Genomic DNA, 11,268 nt, shown 5'->3' on the forward strand with positions numbered 1-11,268 from the left:
TATCAATCCATTTATTCATCAAACATAACCTGAAAACCTGTTATGTAGCAGACATTTTGCACTATCTCTCAGGACCCTTCCATACTTAAAACCTTTATGTTTACCTGTTCTACCTGAGCAAGATGAGAGATTTAAAATGGGAATAGTAGGACTTAATCTCACTGAAGCTTTTCCTCCCACCTTTCAAGCAAAAGCATTTCTGAAGGTAGAAAACAGTAAGAGATAACCTTTAACTGCCCTTTTGAAAATTTATCAGTCTTAAATTCTATTATTAATAATTGGAAAGTCTGATTTGCATATATTCTGTAAATCTAAGTGTTGACTAAAATGAGCCATACCTGTTCATCTCAATCATTAGTTTTCTTTAGCTTCATGTTTTTAAAAATCAAAGTAAGAAGTAATTTGTTTAAAAAATATGTTGTTACTTCAGTGATCGTTCCCCATGGTACTTTTAGGAGTTAAAATGTATTTAAGTGTCAATTAGATGCCTAGAACTGCCCTAGACCTGCTGTGTTTACCGTATTCTACTTAATGTAAGGCCTCATGGATTGTGTAATACCCTACTATTTTCTATACTAATAAGATGATTTTTTAAATGCTACCAATTATAAAAAATTATGAATTATAAATGCCATTCCAATATCAGATATGCTAAAATGTGACCTAACCTTTAAATCATCCTGCAAAATAGCAATAATTGTATCATTTTACTTAATTAAAATGTTTTTGTTAAGTAGTAGTAATAGTAATAATTATAACATCTGGCTGGGTGTGTGGCTCACACCTGTCATTCCAGAACTTTGGAAGCCTGAGGTGGGAAGTTCCCATGATGCCAGGAGTTTGAGACCAGACTGGGCAACAAAGTGACATTCCTACTCTACACAAAATTTTTAAAAATTTGCTGATTATGCTGGTGCGCTCCTGTGGTCCCAGCTACTCAGGAGGCTAGGACAGGAGGATTGCTTGAGCCTACGAATTTCAGGCTGCAGTGAGGCATAAATACACCATTGCACTCCAGCCTGGACAACAGGGCAAGACCCTGTCTCAACAAACAAAAATCTAACAGTTATTGAGTTGTTGCTTGTTCTGGAAATGGTTCTAAATGCTTTACATAGATTTTCATTTAAGCATCATAATGGTGTCCTGTGAGCTAGCTGCCATTGTCATCTTTATTTTATTAATGTGGAAATTGAGGCACAGAAAGGTTAAGCAATAGCTGGTATGTGATCGAGTTCAAAGTAGAACTCAAGCCCTAGTTGAACTGAATCCAAGCACCAAGCTCATTCTATCCAAATAGGCTGCTGTTTCATTAAGGTAGGGAGCAGTAAGAGCTAATAAATACTCTACTTTCTTCAAAAGAAAATTATTTGTTTTGAAGGCAGAGGAATAACTGCCATTCATTGTTTACAATTACATGAACCATTGTAGGTTTTGAGATATTGCACTACAATTTCCTGAAACCTCCTCTCACTCTCCTAGGACTGTTCTACATTTGGCCTGTGCCCATGGCCGTGTGGAAGTGGTCACTCTCTTGCTGAGCAGAAGTTGCCAGATCGACATCTGTGACAGACTAAACAGGACACCGTTAATGAAGGTATGTAGTAGCCAACTCTTTCAGCATGAAATGAATTTGATTTAAATACATAGAGTTAAAATTAATTTATCTCATTTAAACATAACTAGTTGGTGAAACCTGTGGAATACGTATTTTGAATTCTTAGAATTTATAGTCTAATTTTTTACCTAACACGAATAGGCTGTACATTGCCAGGAAGAGGCTTGTGCAATTATTCTCCTGGAACATGGCGCCAATCCAAACATTAAGGATATCTACGGCAACACTGCTCTCCATTATGCTATGTATAACAAGGGGACTTCGCTGGCAGAAAAACTGCTTTCCCACCGTGCAAATATTGAAGCACTAAATGAGGTATAGATCAATCAACTTTCTTTTCAAAATGTTTGTTTTAACATTGACATAGGTAAGAGTCAGTTTTTCATATTTGGAACTCAAGTATTTCTGAATAAAAATATTTTGAAATAATTGTCTAAAATTTTATTTTAAATATACTTTTAAAGAAGCATTAGAGGGCACAGCTTTTTTAGTGCACTTATGGGAAATATTTGTGAATTTGTTAAGGTAAAACTTCTTTTCAAATATTTGTTTCCTACCCCAGGTGTATTTTTTTTTCTAATTAGTATTTTAAAAATCACAGGAAAAAAATTACCCTGGAAACAGGTTTTATCTTAAAACTCAAAACTAAAGCAACTTACAATAAATGTAAATCTTGCTGCTGCTGACAGTTTTCTAAAAAAAAGGATGTATCTTTCATTGGTAAGGTTTAAGAGGGAAAAATGGGAAGGGAAAAGGGGAGCAATCAAAAACATGCAGGTCACTTGGAAATTAGGTAATGAGGGAAAATGCCAAGAAGAGGTTTTGTTTTTCAGTTTGTTGTTTTCCCAGTTGATGTATTGAGACAAAGTGCTCTTCAGCTTTGGGGTAATCGTTTTTGGTTTGGTAAATAGAGTGATTGAAACTTGCCTAAAGATTAATTTTTAGAGGACTCTGAGGAAACCAGATTGGCAGTGAGTAGATGGTGATGAGGTGAGAAACACTTCAGCAAAGGGTGGAACAAATTAGTAACTGACTTATTACCCATCCTGGCAAAAACAGTCACTTAGATAAGAGTCTAAACTCTCAAATCTAGAATATCTTGGTGGGAAGGTGGGAGATGAGGAACTTATAAATAGCAAAATCAACTGGGATTTTGAGTTTACTTGTCCCTGTTATACCCACACCCAGGAAAATTAACTGGAGTTTTAATAAAAAACTCTATCTCATACTCTTCTCTTTCTGGCCACATCCCAACTGATAAAGGATACTGGCCGTGTGGGTGAGAGATGAAACGGAAGTGATTGTCTGCTGCAGTAATTCTCAGCTAGAATTGTGCATTACAGTGACCTGGGGAAATTTTGTTAAAAATCTACAGGTGTAGGCTTTCCCCTGATGTTTTTGATGTAATAGATCTAATAAGTTCTGAACATGTATGGTTAATAATATTTTCTTGAAGTCATACACAATGACATGTACCTGCAGTCCCAGCTACTTAGGAGGCTGAGGTGGGAGGATTGCTTCAGCCCAGGAGTTTGAGTCTAGCCTGAGTAACATAGTAATTTTTGTTTGTTTGTTTTGAGACAGAGTCTCACCTTGTTGCCCAGGCTGGAGTGCAGTGGCATGATCTCCCCTCAATGCAAGCTCCACCTCCCAGGTTTACACTATTCTCCTGCCTCAGCCTCCCAAGTAGCTGGGACTACAGGTGCCCACCACCATACCCGGCTGATTTTTGTATTTTTAGTAGAGTCAGGGTTTTACCATGTTAGCCAGGATGGTCTGGATCTCCTGACCTCGTGATCCGCCTGCCCCTTAGAATCTATAGTCTAATTTTTTTATCTTACACGAATAGGCTGTACATTGCCAGGAAGAGGCTTGTGCAATTATTCTCCTGTAACATGGCGCCAATCCAAAAATCTTGTCTCTTACAACAAGAGCAAAAACAAATACCTCAGCATTCAAATACACTCCTGATGAAGAAGCACAGAATAGATAAGTGCAGTATATAAATTCCCATATCTCAAAGACATAAGAAATCTCTAAAAGAGTTGGCATTTGATAGGTGCTACTTTCTTCAAAGGTCTCCTTTCCAATAACATTAGCCTGACTTATCTGTCTTTCTCTACGTTTGTGACTGGGAAGTGAAAGGAAATATCATTGGCAACAGCTCTCAGCTTACAGAATAACACCCTTTCCTTCCCACCATGAATCATTTACTGCCATTCAGAGAGTCTTCAGCAATTTGCTTGTGGGTAATCTTTCAATAAGTAGAGGCTGACCCTTTCACAATTTCATGTTCCTCTGTCACCATTCTAGTGATTATGTGTCAACAAATGTTCATTACAAGTGAGATTTTCTCAATTAGATTAGTAGCAAATCCTGAACCTTTTTTTTTTCAGTTGAAGTTGTGTTAGGGACTATCTCAGTGTGTCTGTTAAGTTTATAGAGCTTTGGCATAATCAGGATGTCAGTTTTAAACACTGAAATCCTTGAAGTCAGTGAGAATACAATAGAAATTCTTTTAATAATTTAGTTTCCGCAGTCCTATGAACTAATTATCTATTTGGTTAACAATCTGGGAAAATGATATACACATAGATTGCAAATGAATAAATGTTGGGAAAATTCTTGAGGTGGGTATTATGAGTCTTAACAGCAATTTTTATTATGTATATTTCAGGGCCTGAGTTTTTTTATTAAACATATGATACTAGAGAAGGAAAAAGTTCCACATGCAAATACTTGGTTTATACACAATTTAGTAACACATTCATAGCAAATATAAAAACACAAGGGTTATAGTCTACATGTGGCACATAGATTTGTTCTTTGCCTCTTTAAATTGAGTCAACATGTAAAATTTAGTAGACTCATGCAGAAATCTGGACCTCAGGCTTAAGAATCAAATCTAGTGTCCCTTGAACTGCATCAGTGCTTAGTCTGCTGTGCAGAGGTTGCCCTGTGTAGGAGGCACATATTCTCCAGTTTGCTACTGTGCACACCTGAGTACTTCACTTAGTTAGGTAACCTCCTTCATCCTTACAAGTATTTGAGTTTACAACTCCTTTTTTATAGTATATTTTCATAAAGATATCAAGTTTTTCAAGACAGCATATATTGGTTCATAATATATAGTCTATAGTTTATATAAATCCCTCAATTATAGAGTTGGATTTTAGAATTCAGAAGTTTAACTCTTTTTTTATATCTATACCACAAATAGTCATCTTCTCATAAGAATGCCTAGAAGCCTTTTTTAGGTTATGCCTGCTGAGAAGTGGATAGATTATGAATATTGCAGACATTATATCTTTCTTCTCAGCAATGTCCCTTAAAAATGCAAGTGACGACTGGGCACGGTGGCTCACACCTGTAATCCCAGCACTTTGGGAGGCCGAGGCAGGCAGATCACGAGGTCAGGAGATCCAGACCATCCTGGCTAACATGGTGAAACCCTGTCTCTACTAAAAATACAAAAAATTAGCTGGCAACTGTAGTCCCAGCTACTTGGGAGGCTGAGGCAGGAGAATGGTGTGAACCCAGGAGGCAGAGCTTGCATTGAGGGGAGATCATGCCACCACTGCACTGCAGCCTGGGCGACAGGGTGAGACTCCGTCTCAAAACAAACAACAAAAAAGCAAATAACTTACTGGCTTTTGTTATGCTAGAAATAAGCCCTGTACATCAGTATTAGAACTTTTATTGAGAAGCCATTGTATTTTTATTTCTGATTTATATTTTGCCTACAGTAAAAAAATAATGTTAAATAGCAATTTAAATGGAAACCAATACAAATGGATTTAAAAAGTAAAGTTGCATTAGCATCCCAGGATTATCATTATAATTGAGAATAAAATTTCTTACTGAGCTTTGCTTTTTAATATTTATTTTCAAAAATTTTTAACTGGTCTGTATTACACAGAACATACTGAACTTTCTAAGTTAAGATAAAAATCTATCCTCTTGTATTAGGAAAAATCCCATGCACTATTTAATAGTAAGGAAAATAAGTGCATTTGAAGCCAATCTCTCTTAATTCAGAGCTCATTTCTTTAGTAGCCCCTTTGCATCAGGAGTGCCTGACATTGACATCCTGACACCATTGATGCAAGTGAATCAAGCAAGTTTGTACCACCCAGAGGAAACCTACACTTGTATTGCAAAGCTCTGACAACTGTGTCCCTGAAACTCTAGTTCCTAAAGTGTTAATGTTTGCCACAAAAAGTATTGTCAAATTGAGATTAGGCAAAGTTCAAGGGATTTCTAGATTTTTGGCCATGTAATACAGTTTTGTAATACTTCTCAAATGCAGATGATCATGGAACCTTTTCGTTGGGGTACAGTTCTTCTGGTAAAACAAATATTCTTTGAAATGTAGTTTAAGAAACACTGCTCTAGAGATAATTTAAATCATTAATTTATTTTAAAAACTTAAAGCATTTGCTACTATGTCTTAGGTTTTAGGGTTATAGAGAAAAAAGATACAGCCCTTGTCCTCAAGAAGCTCTTGGTTTCAGTGGGAAACAATGAAATAATTACAATGTACTGTGCTAAATGCTGAGATAGAAGCAAGGATTTTTGGGACTGGTAAATAAAGTGAGTTTTGGAGATGACCGAAGTTAATGTGGGGAGGCAGAGGAGGGGTGTTTGCAAGGCAGTGTGTGGGAAAGCACAGAGGAGTGAAAAGGAAGGGACTGCTTTGCATTTACTTTCTTTCTATATTGTAAGTTTAAGTTCATAGCATCTTATAGAAGATTTTTAGTTCAGTTGAGAAATATGTAATTTTGTGAATTATAAATTGTTTTTACTTTCTTACAGGAGGGAAACACTCCACTTTTGTTTGCTATAAATTCTAGGAGACAGCAAATGGTGGAATTTTTATTGAAGAACCAGGCAAATATACATGCCGTTGACAATTTCAGAAGGTGCAATAGTTTTTGTTTTTTTTTTTTTGTTTTTTGTTTATTTCCTAAAAACCTGAGTGTTCTGGAGTGGTAACTCAAGTAAGAAATGTTAATAAGATTCACTTATAATTATTGACATATAGTAAAAAATAATACAAATAATCAGTTAGGTAGAAAAGCAGTTATTTGGACTGAGCAACATCAAAAACAGTATATAGTAGGATTCATCTTTTCTTATAGACTGTTATTTGTAATCTGATGTTTTTGGTCCTGTAATCATAATAACTAAAGGGGTTTTGTATTTTCTTAATTTTATAAAGCATAGACTTTAACTTTCAGTTTACAACAACTACTATCACTATTATTGTTGTTGTTGCTGTTGTTTTCAGCCTGCAGATAGCTCTTACTTGTTTGATTCCTAGCTGACTTTGAATTACAATATATCAGACTAGGAAAGCAATGGGGAAATCTTCATCTAAATCTTTGCCTACTTTAGATAAGTGACCTTAGCACAGTTTCTTGGCCATCAAAGGATTATAAATTAAGAGCTTGTATTATGTCATATCCCAGTGGGACAAGAAGCTTCCTTGTTGTCCCTGTCTTCTAGCCTTGGTGGTAATTTACCAAGATGAACACTTGAGCACCCAAGATGCTTATACACATAAGCTAGTACATGTAAATGGTTATTATGTCTATCCTGAGAGGCAAGATATGAAATCGGTAAAGTGTATCCAATTTGCTAATTAAATATCTTTATTAAAGTTCTTGAGTGCTGTTATTTCTTTGTTATTTTAGAACAGCCCTCATGCTTGCTGTGCAGCATAGCTCATCAAGTATCGTCAGCCTCCTCCTTCAGCAAAATATAAATATATTTTCTCAAGACATGTTTGGCCAAACTGCTGAGGATTATGCTGTTTGTTGTGATTTGAGAAGGTATATGCTTATATTAGGTTAATACTACATTAAGGTTTAAAATAATTACAAATATTGCATCTTATACATTAGGTGAGAGTTCATAGTTTGATTGAAGTAGTTTGGAATGGCAACAAGTTAGTCCACTTTTTAGCCAGAAATCAAACAGAAAGCTAGACTAGTTAGAAGTAGCAATGAGTGCAAGATTCTTTCAGAATCTTTGAAGACCTTTATCCCTAGGGATCTCAGTGTTGTTCATTTCATTCCAAGTATTACTCTTGTATGTGAGACATAAATAATGTCACATCTTTTACTTTCTTTTTTTCTTTCTTCTTTCTTCTTCTTTTTTTTAAACAAAGTCTCACTATGTTGCCCATGTTCCTGAGCTCAAGTGATTCTCCTGCCTCGGCCTCGCAAAGGCCACCATGGCTGGCCTGACTTTCCAAATTAGTTGTTGGGTCTTGAAATGTCCAGTTTAGCAGAAAATCTTGTATTTATTCCCTGGGGCTATCTCTTATGCCTTCCTGCTTTGGATTTTTCAAAAAGCTAAGGGGTTCCCTAAGTCCAAGGAAGACAATCTTGCTTTACAAGTCAGAAGAATGGGGGAAAAGGCCATTCTAGTCATTCTGTTGTTTCCATTGATTCACTTCCTGTATTGCTGCCATTGTAACTTGTCCTGCAATCTGGTAATGATTGACTTTTGGCACCAGGATGCCCATACTGATTCAGATCCCTCTCTCTTCATGATGACTCATACACAGTGTCCACAGCTACAGTGTTTTTTAGTTCATGTACATAGATAGGCTCAGCCATTGTTCCCAGCACCCTGCTCTGGCAGAAAGGCCTCCTAGCTTTACCCACACACGTAGTGAGTAAATTGACCTTCTCCCTAATACTAAAAACCTTATTCGTAGCCCACGTCTTAGCTTGGCCTAGCCTATACCTTCATGGTATGTTATCCTTTGAGACCAGTGTCCATCTGTTCTCTAGCAAACATTAGTTGGATTGCACTCAACAGTCAGGGATGTTCAAATAATGTTGCAGGAAGAGAGCAGAGGTCCCTTTACCTTTTGTTGTCACATCTGTACCTTGAGCCTTTTTTCTGTCCCGTGTAGCCTTTTGTTAGATAGCAGAATGTTCCACATTATCCTTCAGTAGAGTAATGAGCACCAACTTGGAGTTGGCCCCTCAAGTAATGTGTTTCCATAATAGTGAAAACCTGTCAGGCTCTTTGCATCTCCACCTCAAGTTTTTAAAATATTTTAAAATTCTACCTCACAGGAAGTCATTCAACAGAATTCTCTGTATCTAAAGTAGGTAATTTGGATTTAACAGAGCTAAGCCTCATCCATGACTTTTGAGTATCCGTGTATAAAACAGGGCTTTATACTTGTTTCAGCAGCACATATTCTAAAATTGGATCAATACAGAACAGATAAGCATGCCTGATGCCTAAGGATGGCACACAAATTCAGAAAGCATTCCACATGTTGCATGGTCCCCAGAAGGTCATTTGACTATTTGTTAACTAGCTTCAAGGAAATGTGAGTCAAACCAAAACAGGAGTCACCCAATATGGAAATTGTTATTATGATCATTATAGAAGTATTCATGTAAGGTGATCTGTGAAATGAGAACAGAGCTGAGTGGCATATGGGATGTTACATGCAAATATGTTGTTAGTACATGACTTGGAAATGAAGAAACATCAACTTGCATCTCTTTCATGGAACTGAAAAACAATACAAGCAAGGCTTTGTCTTGTGTGTCAGTCGGAGAGGACCCAGAAGATGCAGCCTCTGACACAGACCTGCTGGCTCTGAGTTTGAGGAGGTAGAGAAGGAATGGTAGTTGTCCCAGCCAGGTTTTGACATCTATTAGTTTTCTGCCCTTGGTGTGATTGATGAGCTCAGTAATAGGGGACAATTAGGTTATATGTTTTAATGAGACAATAATATATTTATATATAAATTTAGTTATAAGTTATGAGCTAGCTAAAATGCTCTGAACTATAAGCCACAAAGAATAGAACTAATAACCAAAATTAGCACTTAATAATATTCTCTGAAAACTGTGACATTCAAATATTAGAACCTATGAAAAAACACTCATCAGGTTTTATTTGAGATTCCAAAATTGTTCCAGCACTGCAGCTCAAGAATAAATTTTTCCATTGCTTTACTATTTCTCTGAACATTTAAACATTTTACCTCATTACATCCTCCTAACAACCTAGTGAAGTCAAGTAGTAAAATCTTTGTTTTTTAGAAGAAGCCGTGGCGCCTAAGAGAAGCAAATGGTCTGAAAACAAAATACCTATTGGTCACAGAGCGAGGACTTACTCTGAGTGCAGGACAGTTTCCAGGCTGTTAAGCTGACTAGAATTAACTTACTGAGCTATGTTTTTCTCAGTTTATGAGTACTTCCTGTTTTTCTTCTTTAATTAGAAGCTTAATAAGTTTATACAGCTTAAAATTTTAAAGTGTATTGGACATTAGAGTTCTGATATTAGCTCTGATATTGTCTGAAATGCTTTAAGAATTTAATATGTTTGGTAAATATTTTTCATATCACTATTAAAATACTAATTTTATTTATTACATTTATTATGCATAGCATTCAACAACAAATTTTGGAACATAAAAATAAGATACTTAAAAATCATCTTCGAAATGACAATCAAGGTAAGACTTCTGATAGTAAATTTCTCATTTCTCTTGGTGGTCTTACTGATTTTAAAAAGCAAAATTACAGGCCAGGCGTGGTGGCTCAAACATGTAATCCCAGCTCTTTGGGAGGCCAAGGCGGGTGGATCACCTGAGGTCAGGATTTTGAGACCAGCCTGGCTAACATGGTGAAACCCCATCTCTACTAAAAATACGAAAATTAGCTGGGCATGGTGGCGGGCGCCTGTAATCCCAGCTACTTGGGAGGCTGAGGCAGGAGAATCACTTGAACCCAGGAAGTGGAGGTTGCAGTGAGCTGAGATGGCACCACTGCACTTTAGCCTGGATGAAAGAGCGAGACTCTATCTCCAAAAAAAACCAAAAAAAGTAAGATTACGTATTTTTAATCATAAAAGAGCAGTTTAAAATATGTATATTTATGTATAAATTAATTTTTTAAATTTAATTTCTTTAGTTTAGAATTCAGTTATTTAAGAAGTTAGTTCTCAATCTCAAGCAGTATTCTCTGAAAAAAATTCGTTTATGATCCCTGAAATTCTACATTATATTTTTGTATTAATATAAATAAGAAATTAGATTTTTAAGTTAACATGTTGCATTTTCCTCTATAATTACATTGTTACAAATTGCACTTGTTATGCAAATGGATCTTCTATTTAACTTTTATAGTAAATGGTTTATATTTAGTAAATAAATGTTAATTACAGTTGATTCTTGAATGTTGTGGGAGTTAGGGACTCTGATCCCTGTGCAGTTGAAAATCTGAGTATAACTTTGACTCCTTCCAAACATAACTACTAATAGCCTACCATTGACTGGAAACTTTACTGATAACATAAACAGTCGATGAACACATAGTTGGTATGTGTTGCATTATTATATACTATGCTTTTAGAATAAAATAAGCTAGAGAAATGAAGCTGTTACGAAGAAAATCATAGAAAAGAAAAAAACATACCTACTATTCATAAACATAAGTGAATCCTCCCAAAGGTCTTCATCTTCATCATCTTCAGGTTAATTAGGCTGAGGAGGAAGAAAATGGTTGGTTTTGCTGTCTCTTGGTTGCAGAAGCAGAAGAAAAATCTGCGTATAAGTGGACCCCTGCAGTTCAAACTCTTATTGTTCAGGGTCAAGTGTATTACACAGGAAT

The 11,268-nt window shown here is 36.1% G+C and overlaps 1 protein-coding gene across 1 annotated transcript in view; it reads left to right on the forward strand.

Annotated features, from left to right (window-relative positions):
* The first annotated feature begins 484 nt into the window (after positions 1 to 484).
* LOC105553394 (ankyrin repeat domain-containing protein 18B-like) overlaps positions 485 to 11,268 on the forward strand; it is a 49,692-nt gene continuing 38,908 nt past the window's right edge. The window contains exons 1-6 of the mRNA XM_011999451.1: positions 485 to 519; positions 1,480 to 1,594; positions 1,757 to 1,930; positions 6,431 to 6,537; positions 7,312 to 7,449; positions 10,045 to 10,112. Of these exons, the coding sequence (XP_011854841.1) occupies positions 485 to 519; positions 1,480 to 1,594; positions 1,757 to 1,930; positions 6,431 to 6,537; positions 7,312 to 7,449; positions 10,045 to 10,112 (637 nt within the window). The remainder of the gene's footprint in view (positions 520 to 1,479; positions 1,595 to 1,756; positions 1,931 to 6,430; positions 6,538 to 7,311; positions 7,450 to 10,044; positions 10,113 to 11,268) is intronic.

This window comes from Mandrillus leucophaeus, unplaced genomic scaffold, assembly GCF_000951045.1.
Source record: "Mandrillus leucophaeus isolate KB7577 unplaced genomic scaffold, Mleu.le_1.0 Scaffold593, whole genome shotgun sequence".
Lineage (NCBI taxonomy): Eukaryota > Metazoa > Chordata > Mammalia > Primates > Cercopithecidae > Mandrillus > Mandrillus leucophaeus.